The 21,255-nt window shown below is 37.8% G+C and overlaps 2 protein-coding genes across 2 annotated transcripts; both read left to right on the top strand.

Annotated features, from left to right (window-relative positions):
- The first annotated feature begins 1,994 nt into the window (after positions 1-1,994).
- Positions 1,995-6,640, top strand: smim7 (small integral membrane protein 7). The gene is made up of 5 exons (XM_058073231.1): positions 1,995-2,071; positions 2,280-2,321; positions 2,439-2,491; positions 2,594-2,684; positions 5,077-6,640. Exons 1-5 carry the CDS (start codon positions 2,046-2,048, stop codon positions 5,090-5,092), a joined length of 228 nt encoding a protein of 75 aa, XP_057929214.1. The 5' UTR covers positions 1,995-2,045; the 3' UTR covers positions 5,093-6,640.
- A 2,250-nt stretch (positions 6,641-8,890) lies between these two features.
- Positions 8,891-18,194, top strand: slc35e1 (solute carrier family 35 member E1). The gene is made up of 6 exons (XM_058074004.1): positions 8,891-9,236; positions 11,916-11,986; positions 14,488-14,625; positions 14,895-15,020; positions 15,115-15,360; positions 16,818-18,194. Exons 1-6 carry the CDS (start codon positions 8,909-8,911, stop codon positions 17,046-17,048), a joined length of 1,140 nt encoding a protein of 379 aa, XP_057929987.1. The 5' UTR covers positions 8,891-8,908; the 3' UTR covers positions 17,049-18,194.
- The last annotated feature ends 3,061 nt before the right edge of the window (positions 18,195-21,255 follow it).

Below are 21,255 nucleotides of genomic sequence, written 5' to 3'. Positions count from 1 at the left end.
GATTTTATTCATAATAATGCAAAAAAATTGCAGAAATTATAGTGAAAATTAAATTGTTTCTCATAGCATGATATGCTCATAAAACAGCCCGCATCTCAGCTGAATTTATTCAAATAATATTTTGACTTTATACTTGTAATATCACACCTTTTTTCCCCAACCTAATTTTCCAAAAATTACAACTTTATTCTTGATTTCATTAATAATATTGCAAAAAATATTGCAGAAATTATAGTGAAAATGTTATTGTTTCTCATAGCATGATATGCTAATAAAACAGCCCGCATCTCAGCTGAATTTATTCAAATAATATTTTGACTTTATACTTGTAATATCACACCTTTTTCCCCCACCTAATTTTCCAAAAATTACAACATTATTCTTGATTTTATTCATAATAATGCAAAAAATATTGCAGAAATCATAGTGAAAATTTAATTGTTTCTCATAGCATGATATGCTCAAAAAACAGCCCGCATCTCAGCTGAATTTATTCAAATAATATTTTGACTTTATACTTGTAATATCACACCTTTTTTCCCCAACCTAATTTTCCAAAAATTACAACATTATTCTTGATTTTATTAATAATATTGCAAAAAAAATGCAGAAATTATAGTGAAAATTAAATAGTTTCGCATAGCATGAGAGGTACTGCAAAGAGGAGTGGGTGTGTACCGAAATATATGTGTACCGATCTTCACAATTCATTCAAAAAGACTTCATGAACAAAGTATTGAACAAAGCCTGTGAATACTCGTGTATGTGTGATTTCTTAGCTCTTTTCTGGGATCCGTTCAAACAAATGTGTCATATAAAATTAGAATGGCGGGAAATACTTACAACTTTTATCATCGATTTTACCATCTGGGGAGTCTCAAGTAATGTGTTGAATAATTGCAGAGTGTTTGTGTATATTTTAGGTCAATATTTGCTTTGGCTTTCTCAGACAGGTTTTTCAAGGACTTGCTTATTCATCCTTCCTTGTTGCTAATTCAGCCATTCAGTTCTTTGTTCCAAAACAGTAATTTGTACAAAAAGTACTGACATATTAAACAGTTCCAAAGTACATTCAAATGTTAGTAGTTTGTAAAGCAGGGGTCTCAAACTCACGGCCCACGGGCCAAATGCAGCCCGCGGGACGCTAGTTTGAGGCCCCCGCCTTGATATGAAAGTTTAATTTGTTTTTTGATTTGCTTATTTATTTTTCCATCTTATTTAAAAATTTATTTAAAAATGAAAATTAACATTAAACATTTATTTAATTATTTAATAATAAATAAAAATTAATTTGTTCATTTGTTTCATTTGTTTTTTGATTTGCTTATTTATTTTTCCATCTTATTTTGTGTCAAAAAATAAAACTTTACATTAAACATTTATTTAATAATTTAATAATGAATACAAAATAATTTGTTAATTTGTTTCACTTGTTTCATTTGTTTTTGATTTGCTTATTTATTTTTCCATTTTATTTTGTGTCGAAAAATAAAAAATAACATTAGACATGTATTTAATAATTTAATAATGAATAAAAAAATAATTTATAATAATTTATTATAATTTAATGTTCTATCAGAACTTTTGCAAAGAACCAAAGCACTGAAAAAGTGGGTATAGCAGAAGCATTGAAGACTATTATATTATATATATGTATTAATATTTAATGTCATTAATATTTATTAATATTTTTATTCTATTTTTCTCTTGAAAATGTTGTTTTGTAAATTCTATTTTTTGACACTTTACCAGTGACTTTCTGCCACGCACACAGAGGAAGGCAGTGGAACCGACCTGTTGTTGTTGTTATTTTTTAACACTCCTACGATCTAATAATATTGTCATATTTAATAATAGTTTCATATTTAATAATAGTGTCATATTTCGGGTCGCTACATCAGCCAAAAAAAAACAACAAGGCTCCCTGGCAAACAAAACTGAGGGCGAATTAACATGACGTTTATACTCACCCTGTGCGCCAATCCTATTGGTCACGTGCATGGTGGCGAATGCGGAAGTGAGGCGTTAACTGTAATGTTGACACGATGATTGGAGATCTGTTGTTATTCGGGTAATGTAATTAAATCTCTCACATTCTGTACACTTTTAACACATTTATCTGTCATCTATGTGCGTTTAGTTACGGTTTAAAGCGTTTGAGCTTTAAACCCCCTGCGCTAAAATGACTATGGCTAAAATGGCTAACGTTGTAGCTTCGTGCTAGCTCCCTCAACGTAGCAAGACAACACAGTGGAATAATGTAGTTATCTTTTTTCCAGAACCCTGTTGCTAAATGCAGGAGCAGTGCTGAATTTCAAGCTGTGAGTGCAATTTACAATGTTTAAAAAAAAAAAAAAAAAAATCAGTCACCAGGTATAATATGCATATTTGTAACGTCATAGTGATTAACGGCAAAATATTTAACTGTTTTATTACAGCAAAAGGAAAGAAACCCATGGATTTGGAGATGAATCCAGATCTCAAACAACAGGTGTGAGTCATGTCTAAAATGGAGACTAAAACCTTAAAATGCATGTGTTGTTTTATTTTTAATGCAGCGAAATAATGAGACATATTCGCTTTTATTTGCTAGGTGACAACATCCGGGAGTTCCTGCTGAGTCTGCGATATTTTCGCATCTTCATCGCACTTTGGAACATCTTCATCATGTTCTGCATGATTGTGTGAGTAAAGTGTATCATTCCCATTTGACATGTATACAGACCAAACGAAAGCATTATGGTAATAATAATAAATAATAATAATACATTTTATTTGTATAGCGCTTTTCAAAATACTCAAAGACACTTAAAAACAAGTAAACAGAGTAAAAGATACATTAAAATACAACATTCATTTGTTTATACACAGTTAAAACATGAGTAAAAGCGGGGCAGGGCACAGCATTCATTCATTTTCTACCGCTTTTCCTCACGAGGGTCGTGGGGGAATGGAATTTAATGGAATTGAACTCGGGTCTCCCAGCTGTGAAGCCTGTGTGCTAACCACCCGGCCTCTGTGCAGCCCTGGTTCAGTATATTTTTCATCAAAATAGTAGTCATGCCAAAATGTTGTGTTGCTGCTGGATGTTCACAGTATCCGAGTGATACTGTCGTGGGGGTGCTGGAGCCTATCCCAGCTGTCTTTGAACAAATCACAGGGCACATATAGACAAACAACCATTCACACTCACATTCATACCTATGGACAATTTGGAGTCGCTAATTAACCTAGCATGTTTTTGGAATGTGGGAGGAAACCGGAGTACCCGGAGAAAACCCACGCATGCACGGGGAGAACATGCAAACTCCACACAGAGATGGCCGAGGGTGGAATTGAACCCTAGTCTCCTAGCTGTGAGGATTTTGCGGATGAGCGGGGAAAGAGTGAGGGTGGCGCTGTCAAATTGAAGATAGAAGTTATGGGTGGATGTTGTGATGCAAGGGTCTCAAACACGCGGCCCCTCACTAGTTTGATATGGATGCTGTATGGTATCATGTACCCAGAAAAAATTATTACGTTTGGTTCATGTTCATGTTAAAGGTTAAATAACTGTTAATAGTTATCCTCCCTATCCGTGTGGAAGTGGTAAGTTTGGGGCTATTTAAGTTGAAAGGAAATAACTTGAAGGCTACCGTTTAGGTCGCTAGCTCTCTAGTTTGCGAGTTAGCATGTGTCTCGAGACCCTGCAGTTGCGCAATATGTTGTAAATAAACAGAGTATAAATGTGACTATAGTCGTGTTTTGTCATGTCTATAAAAAAAAGATTAAAAAAAAGATAAAGAATTATCTCTCAGAAAATACTTAGCAAAATATGTATAAATCAGGGGTCTCAAGCATGCGGCCCGTGGGCCAAATGTGGGCCGCAGGACACTAGTTTGAGGCCCCCGCCTTGATATGAAAGTTTAATGTTAGTGCGGCCCCGCGCGAGTTTGATATGGATGCTGTATGGTATCATGTACCCAGAAAAAATTATTACGTTTGATTAATGTTCATGTTAAAGGTTAAATAACTGTTAATAGTTATCCTCCCTATCCGTGTGGAAGTGGTAAGTCTTTGGCTATTTACGTTGAAAGGAAATAACTCGAAGGCTACTGTTTAGGTCGCTAGCTCTCTAGTTTGCGAGTTAGCATGTGTCTCGAGACCCCGCAGTTGACCTGATGCGGCCCGGTCTCACCCAGACTAAATTGAGTTTGAGACCCCTGTTGTGATGTTTTTGGGACCGATGATGATAGTATCTGTTTTGTCACTGTTAAGTTTAAGAAAATTTAGTTCCATTATGGTAACGTTATCACGCCTGTTACCATCTATTTTGGTGTTTCCCAACTTTTGAGTGCATATTTTACATTCCAAAAAAAAAATGTCTGGACATGAACAAACACTCCTATAGTCACCTTTATACCTGTTTTATCCAATATAGTAGTCAAAATAAGAGTCAATAAGCCATTAATAAGATATAAATACGACATGTGTGTTGTTAGAAGTGTGTGAGCGTAATGGTGGGCAGACAGGAAGTGACGTCGGGGGGTTCAGAGTTGAGTTTTATCACACATAGACTTGCCAATATCAGAGATTTGAGATGCAGGCGCCGATTTAATTCATATTTTATTTTGTTTATTGGCCCGATATCAGTATTGGATGTTCTGTGTTATTCATATTTAGGGATTTTTAAAAATTGTTATTGTGCCTGTTGTGAGGTCATTCAAACCTGCAATAAAAGCGTGATCCAGTGTCTCACTGAACATTACAGCAACATAACAGCGTTGAATACTACATATCGTCATGTCTTTGAATGCATCTTCTGAACGACATATATTTGTATTTTAGTTCATTTAGTTCATTACCGTATTCATGCTTAAAAATTGTTAATTTAGGCGAAAAATAGGTTTTGCAAATTTTTTTTTTTTACTCGTTATCAGCTGTATTCAACCACAAAATCGTTGAAAAACTGTGATAGACTGAAATCCTGAATCCCGGATTACTGCGTATCTTTAAATTCTTGTAGAATACATGTAGAATATCAACCTCTTGTACTTTTACTTGTTTTTCTAACGGAATTCTCTTCAATCTTCACAGATTGTTTGGATCATGAACTTCACTGACTAGAACTGGGCTACCATCTGATGGTTGATTTTTCAAGACGGCTGCTCGAAATCCCCTATACCCCCCCCCTCTCCCATATCTGTTAAAAGCTGTATTAGCGCTTTCTCTACAGATTGTATAGATTATTACGTATATTTGTTTTGTCTTTCACATATATGTGGATATTTAATCATTTGGATTTATTACGACCGGACTTGAGCTATTTTAAAGTACAGTTGAACATTTGCTACCATTAATATAATCCATCCAGGCATTATAGCCACTTCCTGTACACGGTGTTTTCCACTGCTTTGGTCCTGTTAGCAAATGTTCAAGAGTATGGAAATGTATCACATTAAAAAATAGCTTATTATCCAGAAAAATAAGGCTGTTGCTGCGATGGCGTCATGATAACATAATGCAGGGGTCTCAAACTCAATTTACCTGGGCGAGACTGGGCCGCATTAGGTTTTAAAAAAAAAACTACGCATTTATTAAAAACAGAAAAATGAATAAACTTTGCTTTGGTTCTGGTTTTCTACAAGAAAAGCTCTGATAAAACATTCCACTGTTCTCAAATATCTTACTTTTTATTTTTCTACACAAAATAAGATCAACAATAAAGAAAATCAATCAGTAATAAATAAATATAATAATAATAAAACGGCAAATAATTAAAAATTAAGAAACCACATATAGTTGGTGGGTAGACAAATTATTTTTTTCACATTAAAATGAACAAAGCATTATTAGAGCCCTGTAGACATGAAAAAACACGACTATAGTCACATTTATACTCTTTTTATTTACAACATATTGCGCAACTGCAGGGTCTTGAGACACATGCTAACTCGCAAACTAGAGAGCTAGCGACCTAAACGGTAGCCTTCAAGTTATTTCCTTTAAACTTAAATCGCCAAAAACTTACCACTTCCACACGGATAGGGAGGATAACTATTAACAGTTATTTAACCTTTAACATGAACATTAATCAAACCTAATAATTTTTTCTGGGTACATGATACCATACAGCATCCATATCAAACTTGCGCGGGCCGCACTAACATTAAACTTTCATATCAAGGCGGGGGCCTCAAATTAGTGTCCTGCGGGCCACATTTGGCCCACGGGCCGCGTGTTGATGTGTTTGACGCATTTGATGTAATTTCCCATGATGCCCCGCTGTGGCTTTATAATAGAAAAGCTAGTAGTGTAGAGACAATGTTAAAAGTACAGGAATCAGCAAACAGCAACGAGAGGAATCCGCCTCTAGGGGGCAGCACCGACACAATAAACCCCTAAAGTGTTTGCACTTTTGTCTTTTTTTTTTGGGTTTTGCAACAATGTGGCAAAACTTGACAAACAGGATGTAGAAAACAACGTTAAACCTTTACGGTTATACGACATTTAATCCTGTAACAGTTCGAATCCAACCTCCCTTCAGTAAAGGATCTTTTGAGTGAAGAGAAACTAGGTAAATCGTCATGAACGAACGGGTCAAAAGAACTAGTTCTTTTTTTGTGAACTCAATAAACGAGGTCACCGCCTCTAAAATACCCGTTCAGTCAGTTCAGTTGCATATACTGTTATTTGATTGGCTGGGGAGTCAGTTCACTGTTCTTTTTGCAGGGCGGGACAATCCTATCGTCGCGCCTCGCTTTGTGGGTGGGTGGGGTTAGCTGAATGAAAGACTTCGTTCATTCCGTTCAAAAAAAAGAACTAGTTCTTTTCACCCGTTCGTTCATGACCGACACACCACTAGTCATCACGTGTTGTTGTGCTGTCGAGTCGGAACGAAGGTGAACATGAGTGAACGGACTGACTCGACACAGCTAACCGGGTCTATGCACACGGGGACAACACAGGCTAACGACCAATTGACCGAAATGAACGGATCTTTTTTACTGAATTAACCGAAATGACCCGGTTCACTGAAATGAACGGTTTTACCCACCACTTTTGTACGTATATGTTTATGACTCCGTGTTGGATTACCAGACAACACATCAGTCAGCTGTGTATTAATCAAACTTTTGCCGAGTTTGATGATGAACACGAAGGGTTTGGGACTCAGAAAAGTTTGATGACGACTGCTCTATGTGGGGAAGCTCTGCAGTGTTTCACAGTGTTCTTCTTTCACTGTTGCTGCATGTTCAAACGTGCAGGTTAAAAGATCCTAGTCTGTGATTTCATGAACACAATAAAAGGAAAGGCATCGTCTGCCATCTTGAGTTATTCAGTCAGCTCCAACTGGTTTGTGACTATGCAGATGTGTCAAACTCACTTCAAACAAATCAACACTTGAGTCGCTTTGAAGTAAGTTCTTAGCTTTAGGCTCAATGACAAAGGTCAAATTAAATTTAGAGATGGATTTTGCAACAGTCTATAACAAGGGTCTCAAACTCAATTTACTTGGGGGGCCACTGGAGCTAGGGTCTGGGTGAGACTGGGCCGTATCAGGTTTTCCAGGTTTTCAAAAAAACGCATAAAAATATTAGATCTGTCGTTTAGCCTGATAATTGTTTCTGAAAAAATGTGATGCATTTTCTTGTGTGTGCTTAAAGGATCAACAATGTCAACAGTCGTGTCCTATTTTGCACGCCTCGGGTAAAACAGACGACTAAGCTGATCTGTCATTCTTATGTGTTGCAAAACGTATAAAATACCTCTGAAATTTAATTGTTTTTTTAAATATACTATAATAACTGTACAGTGTTGATATACTATAATAACTACTGTACATATTGCACAATGTCAGGATCCCTCCTCAGTCCTCACTCCCTTACCTTCTTTCCTTTATTGCAGTGCCCTGATGTGGAATCATAATAACGAATGAATGTTATTTTTTTAAATGTTAGCCAATAATGTTAGCCAATAATAATTTATTCAAAATTATTTAAATTATTTGTACAAATTAAGCAGTATTAAGTTTAAGTTTAAGCTGTACATTGTTCATATTTAATGTCATCTATTTATTCTCCACATAATAATAATAATAATAATAATAATAATAATAATAATAATAATAATAATAATAATAATTTTTATTATTATAATAATAATAATAATTATTATTATTATTATTATGTCATATTATATTATATATAAATATATAAAATATAAATATCATAATATAATAATAATAACAAATATTATTATTATAATATAATATATATAATATTATTAATTATAATATTAATAATAACAATAATAATAATAAACAATAAATATTATAATAATAATAATAATTATTATTATGTCGTATTGTATTATATATAAACATATAAATATTATAATATATAATAATAATAAATATAATATAATATAATATAATTGTTATCAGTTATAATATTATTAATAATAATAAATATGTATTATTATTATTATTATTATTATTATTATTATTATTATTATTATTATTATTATTATTATTATTATTATTATTATTATTATTATTATTATTATTATTATTATTATTATTTATTATGCGGGAGCCAGGCATTTCGTTGGCAATTTCACTGCTGTGATATTGTGCAATGACAATAATGAATCTATCTCTCTATCTAAAATCGAGCTGTGCTTAAGAATGATCCCGTGGCCACACTTTGGACACCCCGGCCTGACTGAGTAAGCAAGCCTCAATACAAGGCATCAACAGGAAGAGAAATATCGCCTTCACGCCTTTTGAAGGCTAAACCCGTGAGTGTTTTATTGTGAAGGCAGCCAAACCGGAAGTGGTATAATGTGGTGCGTGCCACCGGCTTCTCCTCGCCGGAGCGGTGCAGCAGAGACACGCCGCCACTGACGCGTCACTCCGCTGTGAAAGATGGCTGCGGTGGAGCGGGCTCAGGTCAGGGAAGGCTTCCGGATAGTTGTTCTGTGTGTGTGCTGGTACACAGTCAGCTCAGGCGGCAACGTCATCAACAAAATAATCCTCAACGGATTCCCATACCCGGTCACGGTGTCTCTTTTTCATATTTTCTCCATTGTCGTCTTCCTCCCGCCGTTGTTGCGGGCATGGGGAGTCCCCAAAACAGAACTACCAAGAAGGTACTACTGGTGGTCCATTCTTCCTTTAGCTTTCGGGAAATACTTTGCTTCGGTGTCGGCTCACTTCAGCATATGGAAGGTACCGGTTTCATACGCCCACACTGGTGAGTACACTTAATTTGGGTTTAGAACCTATATGTTGTAATGTATGACTAGCGACCTGTGCCATCAGCTGACGTTAGCTCTTTAAGCTAGCTAACGCGGGACTTTAACTCACGGTACGGGCCTGGATTCAATTCATGGTCCTGTTCTCTGTCAAGAAGCTCCCAAATTAACTAATTAATTGTTGATATAATTAATGTAAGGCAGCTTGGATAACAGTGCACATAAAAAAAAAATAATAATGTGGAAACCGCTAGCAACAAAAGTGAGTGAGTGCACCTACCATTATGTTCATATACTAACTTAATTATCTGGTTCATGGAGTTCACAGGTTGCCTCTAAAATCTAAAATTTTCTTTCCTTCATGACAACATTACAAAGCTGGTGGACTTTAGAGACCTTGAGTCCTCTACTTTGCACTTGAGGATGCTCAATAATAGGGTTTAGGTCTGGAGACAGGCTTCACGGTCCCCAGTTTTGGGGGTTGTTTACAAAATGAATATGCTTCATGCTTCACCATATAGACCAGGGGTCTCAAACTCAATTTACTTGGGGGGCCACTGGAGCTAGGGTCTGAGCCAGGCTGGGCCGCATCAGGTTTTCAAAAAACAAAACAAAAAAAAAACGCATTTATTAAAAACAGAAAAATTAATAAACTTTGCTTTGGTTCCGATTTTCTACAATAAAAGCTCTGATAAAACATTCCACTGTTCTCAAATATCTTAATTTTTATTTTTCTACACAAAATAAAATGAAAAATAAATAAACAAATCAAGAATAAAGAAAATCAATCAGTAATAAATAAATATAATAATAATAATAAAACAGCAAATAATAAAAACTTAAGAAACCACATATAGTTGGTGGGTGGACAAATTATTTTTTTTCAGATTAAAATGAACAAAGCATTATTAGAGCCCTGTAGACATGACAAAACACGACTATAGTCACATTTATACTCTTTTTATTTACAACATATTGCGCAACTGCAGGGTCTTGAGACACATGCTAACTCGCAAACTAGAGAGCTAGCCACCTAAACGGTAGCCTTCAAGTTATTTCCTTTAAACTTAAAAAGCCAAAAACTTACCACTTCCACACGGATAGGGAGGATAACTATTAACAGTTATTTAACCTTTAACATGAACATGAATCAAACGTAATCATTTTTTCTGGGTACATGATACCATACAGCATCCATATCAAACTTGCGCGGGCCGCACTAACATTAAACTTTCATATGAAGGCGGGGGCCTCAAACTAGTGTCCTGCGGGCCACATTTGGCCCGCGGGCCGTGTGTTTGAGACCCCTGATAAAGACCATGACAATCCCGCCACCATACTTGTGGACAAGACAACTACTACACATGCCTGACAGCACCTGAACCAAATAAGTTTATGGTTATGGATCCACTAATCCATGTCAATACTCTTGATTGTCTTCAGCTATTTTTAGAAAAAGCTTCCTTTTTTTGGAGGACAGCCATGCAGACCAATTTGATACAATGTGCGGCATATGGTCTGAGCACTGGTTGGTGCAGGCCAACCACTGCAGTAACGCTGGCAGCACTCCTATGTCTATTCTATTCACCCATCACAACCTCTGGATATGATGTTGCGTTCAGTTTCCTTGGTTGATCATGATGAAGCTTTCATGTTAAAGCGCTGTACTACACTTTATTTTCATTAACATACACCGGAATCGCCCGTTCACTTTGTTTTTTTTTTTGTTATCGAGAGAATGAAAAATAGCCCGTAAAAATGAAGACGGCTAAACTTGTCTATGCCAGCTTGTGTGATCGCTTATGTTTCAATATCAGTCGACTTTCTGGCATTATTGTTTACACATTTTGCCTGCTGGGGGCAGCTATGTACCTCACTATATTGACACTTACTATGGTACCCATTATGTCATTGGATCCTCATATCACCTCGTACTTCGGTACGTGACAAAAATAAAATAAAAAATACATTTTAAAAAATTAAAATTTAAAATTTTAATAATTTAAATTTTTTAATAATTAAAAAAAGTATAATTTAAAAATTTTAATAATTTAAAAATTTTAATAATTTATTTTTTAAATTTTACAATTAAAAATTTTACAATTAAAAAATAAAATAATTAATAAAACACCTTAAACTGTATTATGGAAAGCAGGAAGTGAACAAATAGGCTCCAGCATGCCCCGCAACCCTCGTGAGGAAATAAATAAATAAATAAATAAAAATAAAAAACTTAAAAGATATTAGGAAAGCAGGAAGTGAACAAATGTAACAGTTACTAATTGTAAAAGTACCAGATGGAGGGGTAGGATTTAATAAGCTTTGCTTCTTCCTACTCCTTTTGGACATGTGGAACTGTGAACTGATTATGTGATGCATTCAATTGTAATCTGATGCATGTTCAAATGAAATAAAACCATTACTTTTAAAAAATGTCAGTTAACCATCTTGCTCTGTTGTTATCATTGTAATACATTATAATGGCTTGTCTTCAAAACACTAGATCCGTGTCTTCAACTTAAACGCATCATGTGCGATGATCTTTAAGATAAGCTAGCAGTTGCTCACCAGCTGATGTTGGGTAGTTCACTAAAGTTGCTTCACTTTAGTAGTATTTTTATAAGTGTTCTATTCAAACATGACATTTGTTTTCCACCTTTTTTTTGTGCCCACGACAGTAAAAGCCACAATGCCGATATGGGTTGTCCTCTTGTCACGAATCATCATGAGGGAGAAGCAGACGACTAAGGTGAGTAGAATGAACACAGCAAACAAAGGCTGCAGTGTGTCACTAGTGATGATGATGTGGCAGGCACAGTGTGTGACTTTATTGCAGCTCATATTACTTTATATGAAGGGGGGGGGGGGGGGGGGGGGCAGGTAAGGAGTTACTAAATTCCCCTTGTCGTGGTAGCTTTACCTGACAGTTTTCCAAACTACTGTTGTATGCTAATATGGGGCTTGATGGTTAAAGGAAGCATTACTTCCTGTTTTTGATTAAGAAACATAAATTGCATGTTTTTATTGATATGACAAAAGACTATCCTGCAACTATTGCCATGGTAATCTTTCCATCACCACTGACTATTATATATATTATTATATAATATAGGCAGCACGGCGGTCGAGTGGTTAGCACGCAGACCTCACAGCTAGGAGACCCGAGTTCAATTCCACCCTCGGCTAACTCTGTGTGGAGTTTGCATGTTCTCCCCTTGTGTGGGTTTTCTCCGGGTACTCCGGTTTTCTCCCACATTCCAAAAACATGCTAGGTTAATTAGCGACTCCAAATTGTCCATAGGTATGAATGTGAGTGTGAATGGTTGTTTGTCTATATGTGCCCTGTGATTGGCTGGCCACCAGTCCAGGGTGTACCCCGCCTCTCTTGCCCGAAGACAGCTGGGATAGGCTCCAGCACCCCCACGACAGTATCACTCGGATACTGTGAACATCCAGCAGCAACACAACATTTTGGCATGACTACTATTTTGATGAAAAATATACTGAACCAGGCCTGCACAGCGGTCAGGTGGTTAGCACACAGGCTTCACAGCTAGGAGACCCGAGTTCAATTCCACACTCGGCCATCTCTGTGTGGAGTTTTGCATGTTCTCTGCGTGGGTTTTCTCCGGGTACTCCGGTTTCCTCCCACATTCCAAAAACATGCTAGGTTAATTGGCGACTCCAAATTGTCCATAGGTATGAATGTGAGTGTGAATGGTTGTTTGTCTATATGTGCCCTGTGATTGGCTGACCACCAGTCCAGGATGTACCCCGCCTCTCTCGCCCGAAGACCGCTGGGATAGGCTCCAGAAACCCCTGCGACCCTCGTGAGGAAAAGCGGTAGAAAATGAATGAATGAATGAATAATATTGTGTATGGAAAATACACAATATTTTCATAATAATAATAACTGCAGTCGTCTCTCACGCTTTGAAAAAACGAGTGGATGAATGAGTCCCTGATTGTTGCGTCTTGCATCCACGTGTCATGTTTGCCTTGCATACAGTGTTCACACAGATGAGGAATGTAGGTCCTGTTTGACAAGCTTTCCCTTTTCTGTGCATTATAATGTCAGAAAACAAGTTCATATGAGCTAGCTAATTATGAATGTTATTGGGACACACCTACTATGAAGCCCTCTATAATAACTGCGTTTTATTGTTTGATTTACATACATGCTGTGATCATTGGAACATTGTTGGCCTTTTTTGAGTTTTTTTTTTGTGAGGGCTACAGCGTTAAAATACGTATTTCCAATTATGTCCATTGTTAGCTAGCTTCTATTAACTTGTTTTCTTGTGCTACAGTGCACAGAAAAGGGAAAGAAATGTGTTCATGTTTCACATAAGCATTGTGAATGATGGGCAAAATTCCCAAAAAGTGTAGTTCCCCTTTTAATATTACTTCTAATTACGGGTGTCCCAATACAACTTTTTCATTTTCGCTCAGATTCCGATACCACTGCCTTGAATATCGGCCGATATCAGTCTGATTTTACATTGTAGTGTGGAACGCTAGAAAATACAAACAACCATTCACACTCACATTCATACCTATGGACAATTTGGAGTCGCTAATTAACCTAGCATGTTTTTGGAATGTGGGAGGAAACCGGAGTACCCGGAGAAAACCCACGCATGCACGGGAAGAACATGCAAACTCCACACAGAGATGGCCGAGGATGGAATTGAACTCGGGTCTCCTAGCTGTGAAGCTTGTGTGCTAACCACCCGTCCGCTGTGCAGCCCTGGTTCAGTATATTTTTCATCAAAATAGTAGTCATACCAAAATGTTGTGTTGCCGCTGGATGTTCACAGTATCCGAGTGATACTGTCGTGGGGGTGCTGGAGCCTATCCCAGCTGTCTTCAGGCGAGAGGCGGGGTACATCCTGGACTGGTGGCCAGCCAGCCAATCACAGGGCACATATAGACAAACAACCATTCACACTCGCATTCATACCTATGGACAATTTGGAGTCGCTAATTAACCTAGCATGTTTTTTGGAATGTGGGAGGAAACCGGAGTACCCGGAGAAAACCCACGCATGCACGGGGAGAACATGCAAACTTCACACAGAGATAGCCGAGGGTGGAATTGAACTCGGGTCTCCTGGAATAATAACAACTAACCAATTTACTTCAATCATGGAACAACAAGCTAGAAAATTCTAATCAAATCATCCCTATTGAATTTTGTTGTTGTTGTTGTTGTTGCTTCCTCTATGATCCGTGTGGTCCGCATGGAAGGTGTACATATCTCTGATCCCCATCATTGGCGGAGTGCTGCTGGCCACGGTAACGGAGTTATCCTTCGATGTTTCGGGTCTCATCAGCGCCCTGGCTGCTACGCTCTGCTTCTCCTTACAGAATATATTCTCCAAAAAGGTAACTCCAGTTTAACTGTTTACATTTTTGTCACATGTGCCATAAAAGGCCAACATTTTTCCAGTACTTTATTGTGGGTGTTTTTCCCAGAATCCTACATATGAAAGTCATCACCGAAAAAAAACAAAACATCAAAATTTGAAACAGACATATAAAGCATTTCCTGTAAAAGTTTTATCGCAGTTGGCAACATCTTTGATTTTTTTTTTTTGTCTTGAGAATGGAAAACCATGTCAACCTTCTTGTATGTGTTTTTTTTTTTTTTGAAGGTATTGCGTGACACTCGGATCCACCACCTGCGACTGCTCAACATCTTGGGCTTCAACGCCGTCATATTCATGCTGCCCACCTGGGTGCTGGTGGATCTTTCCGTCTTTCTTGTCAATGATGATCTGGTGCGTCATTATTACCCCTTAAATACGCTTCTCTGTCCAATTCCATTGCATATGAATTGATTTTCTCACCATCAATTTCGGTCCTCGTTCGCAGTGGGACATGTCAGGATGGACCAGAACTGTTATCCTGCTACTCATCAGCGGCTTCTGCAACTTCGCTCAGAACGTCATCGCCTTCAGCGTCCTCAACCTGGTCAGCCCGCTCAGCTACGCCGTGGCGAACGCCACCAAGAGGATCATGGTGATCAGCATCTCGCTGCTCATGCTGCGGAACCCCGTCACGCTCACCAACGTGCTGGGCATGATGACGGCCATTGTCGGGGTCTTCCTCTACAACAAGGTGAGTGCCCCATTTTAGGTTTCCTAGATAAAAAGCTGAAATTATCAGATTTAAGTCATAATCATGAGATAATATGACAAAGTTATGTGATAAAAAGTCAAAATTACAAGATAAAAGTTATATTTTGTGAGATAACTCAAAATTCTGAGATATAACCTCTGCGTGTGCCCCACCCCATGTGACGAAGGTTTCAGTATCTCATAATTTTGACTTTTATCTCCTACTTTTGACTTTTTAATCCCATAATTGGCTTCTTATCTCGTAATTTTGATTTTCATCTCCTACTTTTGACTTTTTAATCCCATAGTTATGGCTTCTTATCTCATAATTTGGATTTTTTTTATCTCATAATTATGAATTCCTTATCTCATAGTTATGGCTTGTTATCGCATAATTTTGACTTTTATCTCCTACTTTTGACTTTTTAATCCCATAATTATGGCTTCTTATCTGATAATTTTGACTTTTATTTTATACTTTTGACTTTTTAAGCCCATAATTATGGCTTCTTATGTCATAATTTTTACTTTTATTTCCTACTTTTGACTTTTTAATCCCATAATTATGGCTTCTTATCTGATAATTTTGACTTTTATTTCCTACTTTTGACTTTTTAAGCCCATAATTATGGCTTCTTATGTCATAATTTTTACTTTTATTTCCTACTTTTGACTTTTTAATCCCATAATTATGGCTTTTTATCTCATAATTTTGACTTTTATCTCCTACTTTTGTGTTTTAATCCCATAATTATGGCTTCTTATCTCATAATTTTTACTTTTATTTTATTACTTTTGACTTTTTAATCCCATAATTATGGCTTCTTATCTCATAATTTTGACTTATTTCCTACTTTTGACTTTTTAATCTTATAATTATGGCTTCTTACCTCTTAATTTTGAGTTTTATTTCCTGCTTTTGACTTTTTAATCCCATAATTATGGCTTTTTATCACATAATTTTGACTTTTATTTCCTACTTTTGACTTTTTAATCCCATAATTATGGCCTCTTATCTCATAATTTTGACTTTTATTTCCTACTTTTGACTTTTTAATCCCATAATTATGGCTTCTTATCTCATAATTTTGACTTTTTATCTCCTACTCTTGACTTTTTAATCCCATAATTATGGCTTCTTATCTAATAATTTTGACTTTTATTTCCTACTTTGACTTTTTAATCCCATAATTATGGCTTCTTATCTCATAATTTTGACTTTTAGCTCCTACTTTTAACTTTTTAATCCCATAATTATGACCTCTTATCTCATAATTTTGACTTTCATCTCCTACTTTTGACTTTTTAATCCCGTAATTATGGCTTCTTATCTCATAATTTTGACTTTTATCTCCTACTTTTGACTTTTTAATTCCATAATTATGGCTTCTTTTTGACTTTGTAATCCCAGACGGTTTAACCTTTGTCGGTTTAACCATGCTAATATTGTGCCAACAGGCCAAGTATGACGCTAACCAAGAGAAGAAACTGTTGCCGAGCAGCAAACAGGACCTGATGTCCTTTGACAACCCAGCATTACAAAAGCTCCAGGCCAACGGGTCAGTGCCTTTCTCCCATGGTTCAATGCCGCAGCAGGACACTTGGAACAACGTGCTCACCGACCACTTCCAGTACAATCACCAGACCTACACGTCAAACTACAACAGCAACCACCAGTATGTGGTGTAAAAAGGGAAGGCTGGGTTGCTCTCATAGACATTAGCGTGTGTGTGTGTGTGTGTGTGTGTGTGTGTGTGTGTGAGCGAGCGAGCGAGATGGGTCTGTCATGGATGCGTCAGTGACGTGACCTCTCCCACGCTCCTTCATGTCTAAAACCTTGCTGTGACATCCCGTCCATCACTTTGGTTCCTACTGAACACGCGGCGCTCATGTCATTCACACACGGGTTAGTCATGGATAAAGCCATCGTTCCACAACACACACACACACACACACATACAAAACATTCAGAGGAAGTGATGTCGACTGTGACCTCACACTCGGTAACAAACAGAACTTAGTGGGAGAGCCTTAATATTTTGATTTTAGGCTTGTGTTCAAGAGTCGGGAGCCAATCGGAACAATCTAGTCGGTCAAACGTGATCCATTAGTGCTATTAAATGAGAAATAAGTGTGAGACACGTTCTGATAGGTGGAACAGTCGGTGACCACTCATATTTTCTTACAGGGCGGGCAAATGAAGCCATGTGTTGTCAACGTTAGGTAGACATGGTAAAAAAAAAAATGAAAAAAAAAAAACGGTTTACAGACATCCAGATCATGGTGATGCGCAAAAGGTTGAATCGAGACAACTGGACTCTTGCTTTTTGAAAGGTTTATTCGGTTCAAAATATGAAGTGTGGAGTCTCCGTATTTGCTGTATGCCTCTTGGGTGGGTGCGTGGGTGGGGGTCCCACAATGGACTTGTTGCCAGTTATGCCTGGTGAAAAACCGTCCATTCATTCATTCATTCATTTTCTACCGCTTTTTCCCGGTGCTGGAGCCTATCCCAGCTGTCTTTGGGCGAGAGGCGGTGTACACCACACAGAGATGGCCGAGGGTGGAATTGAACTTGGGCCTTCTAGCTGTGAAGCCAACCCTACCTCTGTGCAGCCCTGGTTCAGTATATTTTTCATCAAAATAGTAGTCATGCCAAAATGTTGTGTTGCTGCTGGATGTTCACAGTATCCGAGTGATACTGTCATAGGGGTGCTGGAGCCTATCCCAGCTGTCTTCGGGCAAGAGAGGCGGGGTACACCCTGGACTGGTCGCCAGCCAGCCAATCACAGGGCACATATAGACAAACAACCATTCACACTCACATTCATAACTATGGACAATTTGGAGTCGCTAATTAACCTAGCATGTTTTTGGAATGTGGGAGGAAACCGGAGTACCCTGAGAAAACCCACGCATGCACGGGGAGAACATGCAAATTCCACACAGAGATGGCCGTTGATGGAATTGAACTTGGGTCTCCTAGCTGTGAAGCCTGTGTGCTAACCACCCGTCCTCTGTGCAGCCCTGGTTCAGTATATATTTCATCAAAATAGTAGTCATGCCAAAATGTTGTGTTGCTGCTGGATGTTCACAGTATCCGAGTGATACTGTCGTAGTAATCCGATGGTGGAATTGAACCCTGGTCTCCTAGCTGTGAGGTTTGCGTGCTAACCAATTCCTAGCATATGTCCCCCAAAGATTGTCTCATGACGGCCTCTGAACTGAAGAAAACCTTTTGAATCAGAAGAGTCCAGTTGCCTCGGATTCGATGTTTGTAAAAAATTCACAGTACAAAAAAAATACCCACATCATGCACCAACTCCAAATATGTCGTTCTATCTTTCATCCATGTTATCCCGAGAATCCTATTTCGGAGCTGTAGTCCAGTCATATAAATGCATCATGCTATGCTGCAACCCAATACTTTATCATCAATGCTTTTCAGGCAGAGTGGGATATCGTCTCTCTCCTGTCAGGTTATGTGTTAACCTGAACCAAAGCTGCTCTGTCATATTTTTGTTATGTGTGTGTGTGTGTGTGTGTCATTTTGAGTTTGCACATAATGAAAGAACAGAGTGTAGTTGTATGTTTTAATTTCAACACATAGACACTGGATAGAACCGTAATGGAATCAGTGGTTTGGTTTGTGCAATAATCCATTGAACCAGATGGATATTGATTATGTATTTATTGGAGACCGACACTGAACATTTCAAAGTACGGTTCGAGTTTTTCTTTTACATACTGTATGTTTCATTTATTTTATTTTATTTTTTCAATATGCATTGTCATGATGGTGGTGAGGGGACTAAAATATATTTCTGCAAAGAACACGGATATTGTTGAGCATGGTTTTAATTTCAGTCATCACGTTTTTTTAGTCTGAACCAAAATGTCTGAATGTCACCATGTTTTTTTTTATTAGCATTTTCGCCAGTTACAGTCAGGAGATCGGGAATATTTAGCTTCCAATATCCGGTTTCCTCCCACAAAAACATGCTAGGTTAATTAGCGACTCCAAATTGTCCATAGGTATGAATGTGAGTGTGAATGGTTGTTTGTCTATATGTGCCCTGTGATTGGCTGGCCACCAGTCCCAGGGTGTACCCCGCCTCTCTTGCCTCTGAAGACAGCTGGGATAGGCTCCAGCACCCCTACGCCAGTATCACTCAAATACTGTGAACATCCAGCAGCAACACAACATTTTGGCATGACTACTATTTTGATGAAAAATATACTGAACCAGGGCTGCACAGAGGCTGGGTGGTTAGCACACAGGCTTCACAGCTAGGAAACCCGTGTTCAATTCCACCCTCGGCCATCTCTGTGTGGAGTTTGCATGTTCTCCCCGTGCATGTGTGGGTTTTCTCCGGGTACAAAACATGCTAGGTTAATTGGCCACTCCAAATTGTCCATAGGTATGAATGTGAGTGTGAATGGTTGTTTGTCTATATGTGCCCTGTGATTGGCTGGCCACCAGTCCAGGGTGTACCCCGCCTCTCTTGCCCGAAGACAGCTGGGATAGGCTCCAGCACCCCCTGCGACCCTCGTGAGGATAAGCGGTAGAAAATGGATGAATGAATTAATGAGTTCTCCTCCTATTTTGTGTGGAAGTGGTAACTTTTTGGCTTCTTATTTTGTCTTTCCCCACCCTCGGCCATCTCTGTGTGGAGTTTGCATGTTCTCCCCCGTGCATGTGTGGGTTTTCTCCAGGTACTCTGGTTTCCTCCCACATTCCAAAAACATGCTAGGTTAATTAGCGACTCCAAATTGTCCATAGGTATGAATGTGAGTGTGAATGGTTGTTTGTCTATATGTGCCCTGTGATTGGCTGGCCACCAGTCCAGGGTGTACCCCGCCTCTCTTGCCCGAAGACAGCTGGGATAGGCTCCAGCACCCTCCGTGACCCTTGTGAGGATAAGTGGGAAAATTAATGAATTTTACGTCTCATATGATTTTTCCATCTCCCCAAAAAAAATATGCATCTCATCCCTTTCCCTCATGGAATATTGTCATATCCATAAGCAGCCTGAAAGTGACAGTGCACAGAATTCAGCCATAATTTTGCACTTTATCATGACAGTATGATACCATTTGTAATAATCTTCACCTTATTAACCGCATAAGAAATGACAGTACAGAAAACTACAACAAACAATCAACCTCTTAAGTACTTTTTAAGTACTACGTGCGTTTAATCCTACTCATATCAGTAATCCCGTAGGGCAAACTTGCAATCAGCTATGAAGACATGTTTTATTTGTCATGAAATCATGCATTCATCGTTGCCCAATTTATTCGTGCGGACATAACGACTTGCAAACACGTTTCGCCGTTCAGATCCTAGTTAGAGAACAAAAAGTACCGAGTACTCAAAACATTTTTTAGGTCAAATGGAGTATAGTGCGTTTTAGAGTCATCTCAAAATCATAATATCTCAATTTCTTTTTTTTTTTTTGTGAATAGCGTATCCTGTAGGTACAGTGCACTTTGCTATGTCATTTCTCACACTGCAATAATTTTTTCAGTAAAAAAAAAAATAATAAAAAAAATTATTGTGGCACCAACTATAAGAAATAACAAGACATATTTGTTATTTGTCATATTTGGTCAGATTCATTGATTCTTATTTGCTCATATCATATTTTGTTCCTCGGTCATGTTGCCAAAAGCATTGAACTTGATGAAATGACTTTCTGATAGTGTGGCTGTTTGAGTCCAGTGGACACTGCAAGAGAACTAAACCAGGGAGGGAAATAAAAAAATATATATTAAAAATGAAAAAAAAAAAAAAAAAAGATTCACTGGGATGTACAATACATGTCAATAAGGAAAGGGGGTGATAACTTTGTAACGCTCGTATGATTATTATTTTTGTGTGTCTTTCAGAATTTTT

This window comes from Doryrhamphus excisus, chromosome 5, assembly GCF_030265055.1.
Source record: "Doryrhamphus excisus isolate RoL2022-K1 chromosome 5, RoL_Dexc_1.0, whole genome shotgun sequence".
NCBI classification, from domain to species: domain Eukaryota; kingdom Metazoa; phylum Chordata; class Actinopteri; order Syngnathiformes; family Syngnathidae; genus Doryrhamphus; species Doryrhamphus excisus.
Note: the sequence above shows the minus strand (reverse complement) of the source record. Positions and strands in the feature narration are given on the sequence as shown.